The sequence below is a fragment of the Panthera pardus genome, unplaced genomic scaffold (genome assembly GCF_024362965.1).
Source record: "Panthera pardus isolate Hobbes unplaced genomic scaffold, ASM2436296v1 HiC_scaffold_8, whole genome shotgun sequence".
Taxonomy (NCBI): domain Eukaryota; kingdom Metazoa; phylum Chordata; class Mammalia; order Carnivora; family Felidae; genus Panthera; species Panthera pardus.
Window position 1 is genome coordinate 63,361,704 of NW_026527013.1, and position 17,346 is coordinate 63,379,049.

A 17,346-nucleotide genomic window follows, 5' to 3' on the forward strand; every position below is an offset into this window, starting at 1 on the left:
AAGGTCCCAGTAATTCACTTTTGCTTTTAATTCCCTTGCCTTTGGGGATGTGCCGAGTAAAATATTGCTACGGCTGAGGTCAGAGAGGTCTTTTCCTGCTTTCTCCTCTAAGGTTTTGATGGTTTCCTGTCTCACATTCAGGTCCTGTATCCATTTTGAGTTTATTTTTGTGAATGGTGTGAGAAAGTGGTCTAGTTTCAACCTTCTGCGTGTTGCTGTCCAGTTCTCCCAGCACCATTTGTTAAAGAGACTGTCTTTTTTCCATTGGATGTTCTTTCCTGCTTTGTCAAAGATTAGTTGGCCATACGTTTGTGGGTCTAGTTCTGGGGTTTCTATTCTATTCCATTGGTCTATGTGTCTGTTTTTATGCCAATACCATGCTGTCTTGATGATTACAGCTTTGTAGTAGAGGCTAAAGTCTGGGATTGTGATGCCTCCTGCTTTGGTCTTCTTCTTCAAAATTACTTTGGCTATTCGGGGCCTTTTGTGGTTCCATATGAATTTTAGGATCGCTTGTTCTAGTTTCGAGAAGAATGCAGGTGCAATTTTGATTGGGATTGCATTGAATGTGTAGATAGCTTTGGGTAGTATTGACATTTTGACAATATTTATTCTTCCAATCCATGAGCAGGGAATGTCTTTCCATTTCTTTACATCTTCTTCAATTACCTGCATAAGCTTTCTATAGTTTTCAGCATACAGATCTTTTACATCTTTGGTTAGATTTATCCCTAGGTATTTTATGCTTCTTGGTGCAATTGTGAATGGGATCAGTTTCTTTATTTGTCTTTCTGTTGCTTCATTATTAGTGTATAAGAATGCAACTGATTTCTGTACATTGATTTTGTATCCTGCAACTTTGCTGAATTCATGTATCAGTTCTAGCAGACTTTTGGTGGAGTCTATCGGGTTTTCCATGTATAATATCATGTCATCTGCAAAAAGCGAAAGCTTGACTTCATCTTTGCCAATTTTGATGCCTTTGATTTCCTTTTGTTGTCTGATTGCTGATGCTAGAACTTCCAGCACTATGTTAAACAACAGTGGTGAGAGTGGGCATCCCTGTCGTGTTCCTGATCTCAGGGAAAACGCTCTCAGTTTTTCCCCGTTGAGGATGATGTTAGCTGTGGGCTTTTCATAAATAGCTTTTATGATCTTTAAGTATGTTCCTTCTATCCCGACTTTCTCAAGGGTTTTTATTAAGAAAGGGTGCTGGATTTTGTCAAAGGCCTTTTCTGCATCGATTGACAGGATCATATGGTTCTTATCTTTTTTTTTGTTAATGTGATGTATCACGTTGATTGATTTGCGAATGTTGAACCAGCCCTGCATCCCAGGAATGAATCCCACTTGATCATGGTGAATAATTCTTTTTATATGCCGTTGAATTCGATTTGCTAGTATCTTATTGAGAATTTTTGCATCCATATTCATCAGGGATATTGGCCTGTAGTTTTCTTTTTTTACTGGGTCTCTGTCTGGTTTAGGAATCAAAGTAATACTGGCTTCATAGAATGAGTCTGGAAGTTTTCCTTCCCTTTCTATTTCTTGGAATAGCGTGAGAAGGATAGGTATTATCTCTGCTTTAAACGTCTGGTAGAACTCCCCTGGGAAGCCATCTGGTCCTGGACTCTTATTTGTTGGGAGGTTTTTGATAACCGATTCAATTTCTTCACTGGTTATGGGTCTGTTCAAGCTTTCTATTTCCTCCTGATTGAGTTTTGGAAGAGTGTGGGTGTTTAGGAATTTGTCCATTTCTTCCAGGTTGTCCAATTTGTTGGCATATAATTTTTCATAGTATTCCCTGATAATTGTTTGTATCCCTGAGGGATTGGTTGTAATAATTCCATTTTCATTCATGATTTTATCTATTTGGGTCATCTCCCTTTTCTTTTTGAGAAGCCTGGCTAGAGGTTTGTCAATTTTGTTTATTTTTTCAAAAAACCAACTCTTGGTTTCGTTGATCTGCTCTACAGTTTTTTTAGATTCTATATTGTTTATTTCTGCTCTGATCTTTATTATTTCTCTTCTTCTGCTGGGTTTAGGCTGCCTTTGCTGTTCTGCTTCTATTTCCTTTAGGTGTGCTGTTAGATTTTGTATTTGGGATTTTTCTTGTTTCTTGAGATAGGCCTTGATTGCAATGTATTTTCCTCTCAGGACTGCCTTGGCTGCGTCCCAAAGCATTTGGATTGTTGTATTTTCATTTTCGTTTGTTTCCATATATTTTTTAATTTCTTCTCTAATTGCCTGGTTGACCCACTCATTCGTTAGTAGGGAGTTCTTTAACCTCCATGCTTTTGGAGGTTTTCCAGACTTTTTCTGTGGTTGATTTCAAGCTTCATAGCATTGTGGTCTGAAAGTATGCATGGTATAATTTCAATTCTTGTAAACTTATGAAGGGCTGTTTTGTGACCCAGTATATGATCTATCTTGGAGAATGTTCTATGTGCACTCGAGAAGAAAGTATATTCTGTTGCTTTGGGATGCAGAGTTCTAAATATATCTGTCAAGTCCATCTGATCCAATGTATCATTCAGGGCCCTTGTTTCTTTATTGACTGTGTGTCTAGATGATCTATCCATTTCTGTAAGTGGGGTGTTAAAGTCCCCTGCAATGACCACATTCTTATCAATAAGGTTGCTTATGTTTATGAGTAATTGTTTTATATATCTGGGGGCTCCGGTATTCGGCGCATAGACATTTATAATTGTTAGCTCTTCCTGATGGATAGACCCTGTAATTATTATATAATGCCCTTCTTCATCTCTTGTTACAGCCTTTAATTTAAAGTCTAGTTTGTCTGATATAAGTATGGCTACTCCAGCTTTCTTTTGGCTTCCAGTAGCATGATAAATAGTTCTCCATCCCCTCACTCTCAATCTAAAGGTGTCCTCAGATCTAAAATGAGTCTCTTGTAGACAGCAAATAGATGGGTCTTGTTTTTTTTATCCATTCTGATACCCTATGTCTTTTGGTTGGCGCATTTAATCCATTTACATTCAGTGTTATTATAGAAAGATACGGGTTTAGAGTCATTGTGATGTCTGTATGTTTTATGCTTGTAGGGATGTCTCTGGTACTTTGTCTCACAGGATCCCCCTTAGGATCTCTTGTAGGGCTGGTTTAGTGGTGACGAATTCCTTCAGTTTTTGTTTGTTTGAGAAGACCTTTATCTCTCCTTCTATTCTAAATGACAGACTTGCTGCATAAAGGATTCTCGGCTGCATATTTTTTCTGTTTAGCACACTGAAGATATCGTGCCAAGCCTTTCTGGCCTGCCAAGTTTCAAAGGAGAGATCAGTCACGAGTCTTATAGGTCTCCCTTTATATGTGAGGGCACGTTTATCCCTTGCTGCTTTCAGAATTTTCTCTTTATCCTTGTATTTTGCCAGTTTCACTGTGATATGTCGTGCAGAAGATCAATTCAAGTTACGTCTGAAGGGAGTTCTCTGTGCCTCTTGGATTTCAATGCCTTTTTCCTTCCCCAGTTCAGGGAAGTTCTCAGCTATAATTTCTTCAAGTACCCCTTCAGCACCTTTCCCTCTCTCTTCCTCCTCTGGGATACCAATTATGCGTATATTATTTCTTTTTAGTGTATCACTTAGTTCTCTAATTTTTCCCTCATACTCCTGGATTTTTTTATCTCTCTTTCTCTCAGCTTCCTCTTTTTCCATAACTTTATCTTCTAGTTCACCTATTCTCTCCTCTGCCTCTTCAATCCGAGCTGTCGTCGTTTCCATTTTGTTTTGCATTTCGTTTAAAGCGCTTTTCAGCTCCTCGTGACTGTTCCTTAGTCCCTTGATCTCTGTGGCAAGAGATTCTCTGCTGTCCTGTATACTGTTTTCAAGCCCAGCGATTAATTTTATGACTATTATTCTAAATTCACTTTCTGTTATATTATTTAAATCCTTTTTGATCAGTTCATTAGCTGTTGTTATTTCCTGGAGATTCTTCTGAGGGGAATTCTTCTGTTTGGTCATTTTGGATAGTCCCTGGAGTGGTGAGGACCTGCAGGGCACTTTCCCTGTGCTGTGGTGTATGACTGGAGTTGGTGGGCGGGGCCGCAGTCCGACCTGATGTCTGCCCCCAGCCCACTGCTGGGGCCACAGTCAGACTGGTGTGTGCCTTCTCTTCCCCTCTCCTAGGGGTGGGATTCACTGTGGGGTGGTGTGGCCCGTCTGGTCTTCTTGCACACTGCCAGGCTTGTGGTGCTGGGGATCTGGCGTATTAGCTGGGGTGGGTAGGCGAGGTGCACGGGGGCAGGAGGGGCAGGCTTAGCTCGCTTCTCCTTAGGTGATCCACTTCAGGAGGGGCCCTGTGGCAGCGGGAGGGAGTCAGATCCGCTGCCGGAGGTTTGGCTCCGCAGAAGCACAGAGTTGGGTGTTTGCGCGGAGCGAGCAAGTTCCCTGGCAGGAACTGGTTCTCTTTGGGATTTTGGCTGGGGGATGGGCAGGGAAGATGGCGCTGGCGAGCGCCTTTGTTCCCCGCCAAGCTGAGCTCTGCCGTCTGGGGGCTCAGCAGCTCTCCCTCCCTTTGTCCTCCAGCCTTCCTGCTTTCTGAGCAGAGCTGTTAACTTATGACCTCCCAGACGCTAAGTCGCGCTTGCTGTCGGAACACAGTCCGTCCGGCCCCTCCGCTTTTGCAAGCCAGACTCGGGGGCTCTGCTTGGCCGGCAGGCTGCCCCTCCGCCCCGGCTCCCTCCCGCCAGTCCGTGGAGCACGCACTGCCTCGCTGCCCTTCCTACCCTCTTCCGTGGGCCTCTCGTCTGCGCTTGGCTCCGGAGACTCCTTCTGCTAATCCTCTGGCGGTTTTCTGGGTTCTTTAGGCAGGTGTAGGTGGAATCTAAGTGATCAGCAGGACGCGCGGTGAGCCCAGCATCCTCCTACACCGCCATCTTGTAGTCAACCCCTCTTCCCAGTTCTGTAAAAAAATTTTTTTTAATGTTTATTTTACTTTTGAGAGAGAGCGACAGAATATGAGTGGGGGAGGAGCAGAGAGAGAGGGAGCCACCAAATCTGAAGCAGCTCCAGGCTCCGAGCCATCAGCACAGAGCCCGATGCGGGGCTCGAACCCACGAACCTCGAGATCGTGACCTGAGCCGAAGTAGGACATTCGACTGAGCCACCCAGGCGCCCCTACCTCTTCCCAATTCTGGGTTCAGGGACGTCGTGCTGGTGGCTTGAGCTAGGCCATGGAGACGCCATGTACACCACGGAAATTGGCAAATTCTATGAATAAGATCTTTTTACCCAGGGAGCCAGTTACTAAACATTTACAAGCCCGTCGTGGGTTTTGACTCCTGGAGAACATGCCAGTACCGGAACCTTCTTTCCTTCAAGCGCTCATCCTGGACGCCATTTATCACTTGTGTTCTCCAGTGATGCTGCTTTAACATATGTCCAGTGGAAGCTGGATCATCACCCCGAGTAGAGAGAGGGGTGCTGGACAGGCTGGAGGAAGTGAGGCTAAGCCCCAAACCCGGTGACGACATGGAAGGCCTCCCTCGCTGAGGAGCAAGAGTCCCGGGCCCTGCGTCGGGCTCGAGGAGGGGTGACGTGTTTGGGAAGCCAGGGGGCTTCTGCAGAGATGACGCCTTGGTGGCCTGTTGATTTATTTAGATCCTCCACATCTTATTTGTGCCTCCTGCAGGTCTTTGTCCTGTATTAAATGTGGATCCATAACAAAAAAACCCAACAGCCGATTTTTGAGTGCCGAGTGAAGTTTGCAATCATAGAACAAGGCCAGAACTGCCAGCATTCAAAGCTGCCTCAAGGATTGGGTTTCTAGTTCCAGTTATCAGGATTGTCCACGGTTCTGGCTGGAAACGGCGAGGTCCGTTTTGATAGAGAGCCGACGTTCCTGTCTTTCGTGACAAAAATAGAATTTTGCTTATCTCAGGATGCCAAAGCCTCGAGGACAGATCAAGGTTTTCAAGAGCCTGAGGCTTTTAGAATCAGAAATGCTCTCCGGCTGGGGTGTGAAGTGCCCTGTGCCCGGCAGAGGTGAGGGAAAGGCTTGGAGCTATTTTTAGCATCCAGGCATCTGACTGAAGGGAATGTTCTAACACAGAATCGCCTCAGGGCCAGGGGACGTGAGAGCCCTGGCCAAGTCGATGAGGCCAGGGTTGGGGGTGTGGCCCCACACCGCCTTTCGCTCATGCCCCTCAGTGGTGGAAAACAGCAGTCAGGGGGATCAAAATTTACATTAAACTATGACGCAAGTGCCCAGTGAGTCCTGACATGGAGAATGTGGCTGGGATCCAGCTTGGACTGGGGGCTTCCTGCCCTCCCCCCAGATCTAGCCCTTTGGAGCCCCCCTGGGCATCATTGCCTCTGCACAACAGACGGAGTTCACCTCACTGACCAGCAACTATGGGATTACAGACCTCTTTAGCCAGAGTCTGACTCGTGTGCTTGGTCGCCTTAGCCTGTCCCCAAAGCACAGCCTCGCGAATGTCAGCCTCAGCTTTTGTCCCCGACACTTCCTGCGTGGAGTGTGGGGTGTCTGTGATGAAGGAAGCCAGAACTTTCCTTCCAGTGTCCTTGCTGTTGGGGAGGGGCATGCACTTTCCTTTCTCTGCAACCCCCTATATATCAAAATTATTGCGTTGTTAAATTTAAGAATAAAATCCAGAACAGGAATATTGTAAATGAGTAGCATTACGTTTCATGTGCATAAAATTACAAAGTACGAACTAAAGATTCTTTTGTAAAAGGGAAGGCAGCACCGTGCAGCGGATTTTCTTCAGCCCACGTTCTCAGAAGTGGGTTGCACCCATAGTTCTGACCTGGATGCATCTGTGACCTGTGTGCTGGGAAGAGGGGCCTCCACGGAGGAGGGGGATATTGAGATGGGGTCTGGATGTCCAGCCATCTTGCAGATGCTCTGCCCGATGGCTGTCTGTCCTCTGGGTTCCTCTCCAGGATGCAAGCCTCTGGGAGGCAGGGGATTTGTGTCTTGTGTTCACCACTCTGGGCTTGTGCTCAGGAGGGGTTTTCTGAATGGGTGAATGATTGAACCATTGTATAAGATTTCTGTTCTAGCTTCATTCCCAAATCGATGGGGAAAACGTGAACTGGGAAAGGGAGCCATGATCCTGGGCGAGTTAGTGAAGAGGTGCCGGGTGTGTGGTGGTCTGCTGGCTGGGTCGGCTCCCCCGGGATGCAGGTCCCAGGTGCTGTGCTGCTGCTGGTGGTGGTGGTGGTGTGGATCTGGGTGCTCTGATCGTGTATGAGTGCTCCCAGTGTTATGTGGGAGTGCTCCCCGGTTCCATGTCTGGGATTGTTCCCTGGTGTCCTGTGTGTGAGTGTTCCCTGGTGCCCTGTGTGTGTGCTCCACGGTGTTCTGTGTGGGTGCTCCCCAGTGCCATGTGTGTGTGTGCTCCCAGATGTTGAGTGTAAGTGCTCCCTGGTGCCCTGTGTGTGATTGCTTCCCAATGCTGAGTGTTTGAGTGCTCCCAGGTCCGAGTGTGTGAGTGCTCCCCTGTGTGTGCCCTGTGTGTGAGTGCTCCTTGGTGCCAAGTGCGAGAGTGCTCCCCAAGGCTGTGTAGATGCTCCCAGGTTCCCGGTGTGTGAGTGCTCCCTGGTGCCAAGTGTGAGGGTGCTCCACAGTGCCATGTGTGAGTGCTCCCCACGGCTGTGTAGGTGCTCCCAGGTGCCTGGCATGTGCGTGCTCCCCTATGCCCTATGTGTGAGTGCTTCCCAGTGCCAACTGCGAGGGTGCTTCACAGTGTCATGTGTGTGAGTGCTCCCGGGGCTGCGTAGGTGCTCCCTGGTGCCAAGTGTGGGGGTGCTTCACAGTGCCGTGTGTGTGCGCACACGTGGGAGTGCTCCCCACTGCCTTGCCAAGTCTCAGGCCCCCAGGCAGATCCTCGTGGCTGCGCCAAGCGACTCCTGGGCTCAGGTCCCTCTGCCTCCTCACGCAGTACTCTTCACATGTAACTCTCCCTGGAACGCGTGTTTCTTCGCGCTCTCCGGTCACCTGAGTGATCTGTGGTTTCCTTTGTGAGAGCAGCTAAGGTGGGTGTGAGGGAAACGTGTGGAAGCTGTGGTCAGCAGAAATCTCATGAAAGTGTCGCTTACCTCTGGTCCTTTCTTCCTGCAATTGCATAACCTGGGGCCAAGCTTCCACCATCAGGAAGGGTCGTGGGATGTAAATACAATATGAGGATGCGAACACGGTGCTGGCGCTGTGACCGACTGACATGTGGTGGGATTTCTGTGTCGGGGGAAGGTACAGACCAGCCTGTGTGTCTTACGCGTACTTAATGCACGTGCAGCTCTCCCGTGTTCGTCACAAATTGTTACATAGGAAAGAAGTTTTGCGTTTTTACCGATTTATAGGGATTATTTTAAAAGCCTTTTTTATGAAATGGTCTCTTGTGAAGCTGGTTAACGTTCGTAAGAAGACGCTGAGATGACGAAGGACTCCTGGAGTCAAGGTCTAGACTGGGGGATTCCATCGAGCCCCTGGGAGTCCTGGGAGCACCTCCCTCGCCGAGGGGAAGATCGGGCGCTTCCGGGCTGTGCTGCGGACTTCAGGACAGGGCAGACCCAGCTTTTACCCACTTGATGGATGGACGACCACATATGGTTTCTTCTCAGTGGTCGGTTTTGTGGCTGGGAATTGTGCAAAGTGTCAGTTTTCAAACCAGGAACAGACTCCAGGAGGCCAAATGCCAGGTCACCAGCTGGGCTGTGCTCACACCCTGTCAGGCCGGGGAGGACATGCCCCTTGCCTGGAGGGCCGGTGGCAGAGGAGGGCACAGAGATGGTCCCCCGTGGCCCAGCCACTGATGGCAGTGCGAGGGAGCCAGCAGACCTGCTCGCACGTGCCCTGTGTCTGGTGCTGCGTCTCCCGAGGCCCAGGAAATAATCACACGCCGTACCCGGGGTGGGGTGGGGAACACGTTAGGTGGGGGGGATCAAGCACGTGTTGATCCAGAAACCAGACAGGAGCCCTTACCAAGAAGTGTGTGTGTTTCTAACCACATCCTTGCTGTTTTCTAGGAAATAGAAGAGACATGGTCCTCACCCCTCCAGCTGGACTGTGAAAGTCTTAGCAGGAATCTTTCCAGCACCCTGGTGAACTTCAAGGCTAGCCTGGAACACGCCACCGACCAGGATTGTGAATGCGAGCCGGTGCTGGACTTGGCCCGACAGCGTGTGCACACGTATGTGCGAGCTCAGCCCCGTGCCTTCCCCGTGCTTTTCCCCGCCTTCCCCCGCCTTCCCCCACCTTCCCCGCGGTTTCCTTCATAAAGATATCTCAGGACCTCAAGGGGCGGCTGGGTGGCTCAATCGGTTGAGTGTCCACCTCTTGATTTTGGCTCAGGTCTGACCCCAGAGTCATGGGATTGAGCCCCGAGTCAGGCTCTGTGCTGAACGTGGAGCCTGGTTAAGATTCTGTCCCCCCTCTCTCTCTCTCTTCCCCACACCTGCTCTCTCTCTCTTTTTACCCCCCTCAAAAGAAAAAGATGTCTTGAGTTTCTAAGTTATGAATCTCAGACAATAATGTGTACCACATACTATGAATATGTATATAAATACATCAAATTTTCCATGGCTTTAAGTTAAAAACATTTTTTTAATGTTTATTTATTTTTGAGAGACAGAAAGAGAGAGAGATAGAGAGAGAGAGCAAGCAGGGGAGGGGCAGAGAGAGAGGAGAGAGAGAAACTCAGGCAGGCTCCAGGCTCTGAGTTATTAGCACAGAGCCTGACGCGAGGCTCAAACCCACGAACCACGAGATCATGACCTGAGCTGAGGTTGGATGCTTGATCGACTGAGCCACCCAGGTGCCCCATTCATGACTTTTAAGTTTTTAATTAATTATTATTATTATTATTTGAGAAAGAGAGAGAGAAAGAGAGAGAGAGAGAGGCAGAGAGAGAGGAGAGAGGGAAACTCAGGCAGGCTCCATGCTCAGACGAGCCCAACATGTGGCTCAATCCTATGACACTGGGATCATGACCTGAGCCAAAATCAAGAGTTGGATGGTCAACTCACTGAACCACTCCAGAGCCCCTATTATTAATTTTTTATTAAGTCATGTCTACACCCAACGTGGGGCTTCAACTCCTGACCCCAAGATCGAGAGTCGTGCACTCCACCGACCGAGCCAGCCGGGCGCCCCCATAACGTTATGTTTTCAGTGGGAAATATAAGAGCGGCATTAGCTCAAAGGCTAACTTTATTGATGATCGAGATACTAGATCAAACGTTAGAGATTACAATATGGTATCAAATGCGTTTTATAAGGGCCACCCAGGTGGTTCAGTGGTTGAGCATCCAACTCTTGATCTCGGCTCAGGTCATGGTCTCACGGTTCATGAGTTCGAGCCCCGAGTTGGACTCTGCACTGAGCCTGGAGCCTGCTTGGAATTCTCTATCTCCCTCTTTCTCTGCCCCTCTCCCCAGCTCATGCTCTCTCTCTAAAAAGAAAAATAAATTTAAGTAAATAAATAAGTGAATACGTTTTGTAAGGGCAGTCACTGATTCCTGAAACTGCTTTCCTATTGGATTAGCCTTGTTCTGTGTCCTCTATGTCTGTGCCCCCGGAGGAGGAGCTCAGACACTTTGTATCCTGCAAATGACTCAGAAAGAATGATGTTCACCCGACTCCTTGGGGTCCCAGCTTCCTACGCATTCCGTGATCTATCCTGTCTGTTGTTTCCATCAATGCAGAGTCATTTGTGGCACACCCTTATCCCCCTGACTCCTCTCGCCTGGCAGGGGCCCCGAGGGGATGCTCCCGGAGCCACGATGGTGTCGGGCATTCACACTCAGAGAGCGTCAGGGGGTGCGCTGTGTCTGATTATCTGAGGAAGCTTGTGGAAATGTGATGCGATCCAACTCCTCTCCTGGGAACGGGAGCAGTGTTATTCACCGTTGTTTCCGGGGCTTTATTTTGTCTAAATTAGCTTTAATTTTGTGCCATTTTAGGTTGGCCCAAAGCCTCGAGGAGACTTGGTTGTCGGGGAATCCCGTGATGGCCTTCCTCAGGAATTTCACAGTGACTGAAGGTAAGATGGGGTGCCTCCAAGTTCGCATCCTTAAAGATTGTGTTTTCTCACACAAATATGTTCCTAAGGTAAAACCTACAAAGGGGAAGTTACTGTATGTGGGAAATAATTCAGAGCTTGGCTTCTCTGACATATTTGGGGTCAAAAAGGAAAGTCAAAGTCCTAAAATCCTGGGGACCAAAACCGGGAGCGGGAAGGATGAGAAACTCCCGTGGTCTGGGTTTTGCCCCGGCCCTGCCTCTCTGGACAAGCCATTCGGTGTCTGTAAGTCTGTTTTCTGTTTAGTCTGTACAATTCATAACACCTGCGAAGCAGCAGCATGCCCCATGTAGTGAGTTTTGGAAAAATCCTCATGCGATCCTCCTCTTGTTAAAAAACGTGGGATAAGTAAATATGGGGACAGAGTTTCCTGCAGGCACTGTCACTGTCCCCTAAGAAAAACATCTTTCTGGAGGAGACCCTAAAATATACAAGTCTCAGTCAGAGAGAGGAGTCACGTAAGCAGGGACAGACTGCCCGCCTTGGGTTTGCCTTGCCTCTGGTGTGAATGATCCGGGCTCCAGAGGGCGTGACTTTGTCTAGTGTTTATCGTGAGTTGGATGATCCTCACTGCGGTCTAGTTATGGATTCTCGTTTTCACAGTTAGCAACAACCCAAACATTTATCGTTACAGAATTCCCTTCCCTTTGATTATTTTTCAGATGTCAGAGTCAAAGATGTGATGCAGAACGTCTCCAAGCTCACCAGGGAGCTCCAATCTTCCATCCATGTCTCAAACGAGACCATCCACAGTGTTCTAGAAGCCAGCATCTCCCATTCGCAGGTGCGGTGCCCCTGCGTCTCTGCCCACCGAGCCGGCCACTGTCCCTCGGGAGGGGGTGGGCCACTGCACCAAGGGGCTGGCTGGAGGCAGGAAGGGTTAAGAGGCCAAGCTGGGCGCCAAAGAGCATCACTGGCGATGTCAAAGCCTTGGGGTCTTTACTTCTACAACGTTGCCTTCTTGAGGTCAGAAAGGCTAAAATTGGTGATGGTATTCAATCCAGTTGCTCCCAACCTTGATGCACGACCCCCTAGGGCAGCCCTGCTTGGTTAAGTAGGGGTCGCACATTCTTAAAAATGTACAAAAACAAACATGTAGAAAATTCTAAACATCAACTGTGCTTGCCTTTAAGTTGAGAATAACTTTCTGTGCTGACCGCGTGTGGAGGGCTTGGCTTATCGGTGCAAGCAGCTGGGTAATGAGCTGTGTCCCATCCTGGGTGGCTGGGATGCAGGGTCAGCGCACACAAGGGGTACAGGGAGGGCCGTGCGCTGGCTGATGCTGGGTGCAGCTCGTGCACAGAGGTGGGAAGAGTGTCGCCCACGGCTGGGGTCGCAGGAGACTTTGCTGGCAGTTTTCTGAGATGCCCTTTCAGGCATTTCCAGCTAGAGGTTTACTTCCTGTTCTAAGAACCTTCTAGAAGCAGTAACCGTGAAGATGGCTCTCCAGGGAATGTTTCTGTTGACAATTAGCTGGGCCCCGATAGACATTCACTTTCATGTTGATTCTATAACCAGGATCCAAAGGCAAGCCCGGACAGGTGGCTCCATCACGGGCACGCCTCATCTTCCTGCGTGTAGCAGACATTGCCAGTTATATACATTCTGGGTTTGTGGCACCTCTGCATCCCGGGAGTCTGTCGGTGACAGTTTTCCAGCAGTGTTTGCTCACTTCATGTCTCTATTGCATTTTGGTAATTCTCACGATGTTTCAAATGTGTTCACTATTATTGCATTTGTTACGGTGACCTGGGATCCGTGGTTACGACTCACCAAAAGCTTATTTGGTGGTTAGAAGTTTAAAAAAATTTTTTTTTAATGTTTATTTATTTTTGAGAGAGAGGTAGAGTGAGAGAGAGACAGCGAGCAAGGAGAGGAGAGGCAGAGAGAGAGGGAGACACAGAATCCAAAGCAAGCTCCAGGCTCCAAGCTGTCAGCACAGAGCTCAATGTGGGCCTCGAACCCACCAACCATGAGATCATGACCTGAGCTGAAGTTCGACGCTTAACCATCTGAGCCACCCAGCCACCCCGGTGGTTAGTGTTTTTAAGCAGTAAAGTATTTTTTTCACCAGGAAATGTACTTGTTAAAGACCTAATGCTGTTGCACACTTAGGCTACAGTGCAGAGCAAATGGAACTTTTTTGTTCCCTGGGAAGCCAGAAAAATTCATTTGACTCCCATTATTGTGATACTCGCTTTATTGGCAGTGGTCTGGGACCGAACCCGCAGTATTTCCAAGGTGTGCCTGTCATTCAGAATTAATCTGCAGTGAGAAAGACCTAGGTTAGAAGCTAGGAACCCAAAATTCTAATGACAGTATCACCAAGTTCCTTAGGGTGAGTCTTGGAAAATTCCGTTGCCGGAGCTTGTAATGGGGGGTATGGAGCAGTGGCCGCATCAGTTCTGGTATCTGACTAACAATGCTGTAAAGGGAAGGGACCGGTTAGCTAGCTTCCAGGGTCCCTTTCAAGCTCTTACCATACTTGGGTTTGGTATGGTGTTTAGACACCTTTTTTTTCCATTGGCGTATAGTTGACATTTAATATTCAGTTAGCTTCAGGTGTATAAGGTAGTGCTTTGACGACTATATGTATAATGGATGCTCACAGCGATGAGTATTTCTCAGTGGTATTGACTGTTTTCCCTATTCTGTACCTGTTCATCCCCTTCTCCCATCTCGCCCGTCTCCCCACCCGCCTCCCCTCTGGCAAACGAACAACAAAACAGAGAGAAACAGACTTCTACGTATGGAGAACAAGGGCTGGGTCCAGCACTTTGGGATGGTGGCTGCCTGACGAAGCCAGCAGCCAGCAGGTGTCGCTGGCGCTCTATCCCGGGAGTGCCGGGCCCGCCTCGTAAGGCCATCTTGCCATGGACGTGGTTGTGGGTTGTGCAGGGTTTTACGTTCACGTGTCCTCCTCTGCCTCACTGATAATGGCAGTCGTGGTCGTGCCTAAGGAGCTGGACGGGCAGGTGACTGGGAGGTGTGCCGAAAGCTCACGTTTCTGCTGTTCAACCAAACATGAGGTGCATGCTTCACTAGCTCAGTGTATCCACAGACCCACACGTGTCTTTGGACCCTAGGAAAAGAAGTCACGTTTGGCGAGGGGACGGCACTGTGGGGTCTGGTTCTTTCTGGATTGTCAGGCAGACAATATTTTTGGCGGAAACCTCCATGTCTCGCTCCCTGGACTCGTCTCTCCTGATTTCAGTGTTTGTGAGTTTCTGACATCAGAGTCTTGGGTGGCCTGCAGGGAATATTTGTCAGTGGCACGAGAGCCCTGGACAGACTGCAAGAACCCTCATTCATTCATTCATTCACTGAAATTTTCCCTTCCACTAGGTGTACTTCTCAAAGTGCTAGGGGAGAGGACGTTCTAGAACTTTCTATGGCAGTGGCCCACATGCTGCACATGCAAGTTCACATGTGTGGGTGAGCGGACAGCGTTGGGGTCAGGTGGGAGTGATGAGAAACCCCCGGCCGTGAAGAGCCATGTGGGAGAGTCTTAGGCTTGGAGATGTGGACACAGGGCTGGAGGCAGGGAAGCTGGAGAGGAGGCGCTGATCCCAGGCCTCAGTTCTGGCTCCCAAGAGCCTGGTGGCGGCGCCCGTGGGCAGCTCCCCTCCCCTGTGGTGCTGCATTCTTTAACACCAGCAGATCGCATTAAAACGAGATCCCAGACTTGGGCGTGTGGGACCCCTGTGTCCGCCTCGCCCGCCTCCATCCTGGGCTTGGATCCCCTCCACCAGCCCTGTGGGGTGCCCGTGTATTTTATGCTGTGATGCCGCGTTGTTGGCTTCGAGTCAGCGGTCACTTCCTTCTTTGTATTCAGCCAAATTTTTATTCTTTAAAATTAGCAATGATGTCAGAGTCAGGACCCAGATAGATTGAGAGAGAGAGAGAGATCAAAGGGTCTGGTCTACCGTTGATGTCCATTTGCTTTTTACCCGAAAGAAGCAAGCGCATGAGGACAGCTGGGGAGATGGGTGCTGTCCATGGTCCTTGCATGAGGAGGGCTAGGGAGATGGGCGCTGTCCATGGTCCTTCGCAGATCTCTTCCTCTTGGGGGTGTTCTTGTCGGGGAAGGTGGGGAGGGGACACTTCAAGAGCTCCCATGTCTCTGGGGCGGCTCCGGAGAGAGAAGGCATTCTGAGACTTTTTCTTCTTTCCGTCAGGCAGAGAGGCTGGGCCTCAGTGGAACTGGCCCGGGGTGCCTCTTGCTCGACGCTGGTTCCCTGGGCACTGTTGACAGCTGGCAGGCACGGTTTGGGAGCACAGAGATTCCTTATGGGAATTTAGCCAATATCATTCTTCTCCTTTGTTGCAACACACGAAGTCTGTCTGCTGAAAAGCTGCAACAGATCGTTCTTGGCGTTGCTTACCCCAGAGCAGACCCCGGTCAAAATCTGCTTCTTTTGCGGGGAGCCTGGGTGGCTCAGTCGGTTAAGTGTCTGACTTCAGCCCAGGTCATGATCTCGAAGTTTGTGGGTTCGAACTCCGTGTTGGGCTCTGTGCTGACAGCCCAGAGCCTGGAGTCTGCTTTGGATTCTGTGTCTTCCTCTCTTTTTGCCCCTGCCTTGCTTGGACTCTGTCTCTCTGTCTCTCTGTCTCTCTCTCTCTCATATACAGAAATAAATAAACATTAAAAACAAAGTTTTTAAAAATCTGCTTGTTCTGGCAACTGCTCCCACCCCAGAGAGAAAAAAATAGTTAATAATGTGAGTGGAGCTGAGGGTCTCTGGCCCATGTGCAGGATTTTGGCCAGGTGTCTCCTAGAAGACATGACCGGCTGTGTGGGGCATCTTACCCTGGAGGCTGAGTTTCCAGCATTTTCCACAAGGGACCCCATCTCTGTGTTGTGAGGCTAGGTTTATGGTCCTTTTCCTCTGGGCACCTGAGACACTCCACCATCTCTAAAATCAAAAGTGTCACTCTCTGCTTCTGACGGGACACGTCTCTGCCGCTTACACACATGTATTTTCAAACCTGCTTCACTGGATTTGTGTTAATCCCTGCCCAAGTGCCTCTTGCTAGTTGCAGTCAATTTTTCTAAACTGCAACGTATTTTTAATCCTGGCTTTCCTTCACAGAGTGTCTTGTTGAGCTCGCCTTGTCCGTCACAAGGGACAGGAGCATATTTCGGTATTTATTCAAGTCGTGAATGCAGGAGGGTGGCCACCCCTGTTTATCAGTTTGTCTGGGCTCTTAAATCAGCTGCAGTACGTAACCTGGGGTCCTGGCATGTCCTAACCTAATAACTTTGCTGTCCAAAGGAAAGAATTCTTGGGGCGCCTGGCAGGCTCAGTGGGTTAAGCGTCTGATATCGGCTCAGGTCATGATCTCACTGTTTGTGAGTTTGAGCCCCGTGTCAGGCTCTGTGCTGACAGCTCAGAGCCTGGATCCTGCTTCGGATTCTGTGCGTCTCTCTCTCTGCCCCTCCCCTGCTCGCGCTGTCTCTCTTTCCAAAATAAACAAATGTAAAAGCAAAATAAAAAAAAAAAAAGAATTCTGTATAGACGTGGCTCTTTTGACTCTCCCCACGTGGTTTGTGGCCACGGCCATTTTCTTCAAGAGTTCCCAGATAGCCCACGGGTCAGAATACATCCAAGGGACTGACCCTGCCCCGTGGTGGTGATTCCTGAAATCTGCTTTAAGAAATAAAACTCAGGTAGATGTCATTTCCTCCGTGACTTCCTAAATAGTGTAGATGGTAGACCCATTATCATGTGGAGTCTGGAGAGGGGAAATGTTCTGGAAGTGGAGCCAGCCAGCCAGGGGGAGCGGGGTCTCCCGTCTGGACCTGTAGCAGAACTGGGGCCTGCCTCAGTGGGCGAGGGGGGCCATTACTGCTGCCCTAGGGGCCAGCCTGCAGCTCACGCAGGGCAGAGATAACCCATGACATCAGTTACTGGGAGAGCCGGGGTCAGGGCCCAGCTGCCCCCAGGTGCTCATGCCCATCCGTGGCTCATAGCTCATCGGTGGTTGAGCAGGTCTGAGCCCCGCCACCCCTGTCTGTACGTGGAGCATGGAGTTTCCACCCTCTGCTCTCATCTCGCTGGTGGCTCCACCGGCACAACTTTGACACCACGGACTCGCTTTCCCCGTTTCTAGTCCTTCTGCATCATGGACAGTGTTTCCTTTCTGGTTGTAATTAGTCTGAGAGCAGCAAGTCTGAGTCTAGAACGGTCAGCTGGGCAGAGTCCAGGCCGTCCCTGGGGTGCCCTGGGCTCTCAGCACAGGGACCTGCCTGCCGCCCCACCCCCACCCCCCTGCTGGGCCCT

The 17,346-nt window shown here is 49.3% G+C and overlaps 1 protein-coding gene across 1 annotated transcript in view; it reads left to right on the forward strand.

Annotated features, from left to right (window-relative positions):
- ABCA13 (ATP binding cassette subfamily A member 13) overlaps positions 1 to 17,346 on the forward strand; it is a 396,309-nt gene that overhangs the window by 108,645 nt on the left and 270,318 nt on the right. Inside the window, exons 21-23 of the mRNA XM_019450998.2 lie at positions 9,009 to 9,172; positions 10,944 to 11,023; positions 11,725 to 11,846. Of these exons, the coding sequence (XP_019306543.2) occupies positions 9,009 to 9,172; positions 10,944 to 11,023; positions 11,725 to 11,846 (366 nt within the window). The remainder of the gene's footprint in view (positions 1 to 9,008; positions 9,173 to 10,943; positions 11,024 to 11,724; positions 11,847 to 17,346) is intronic.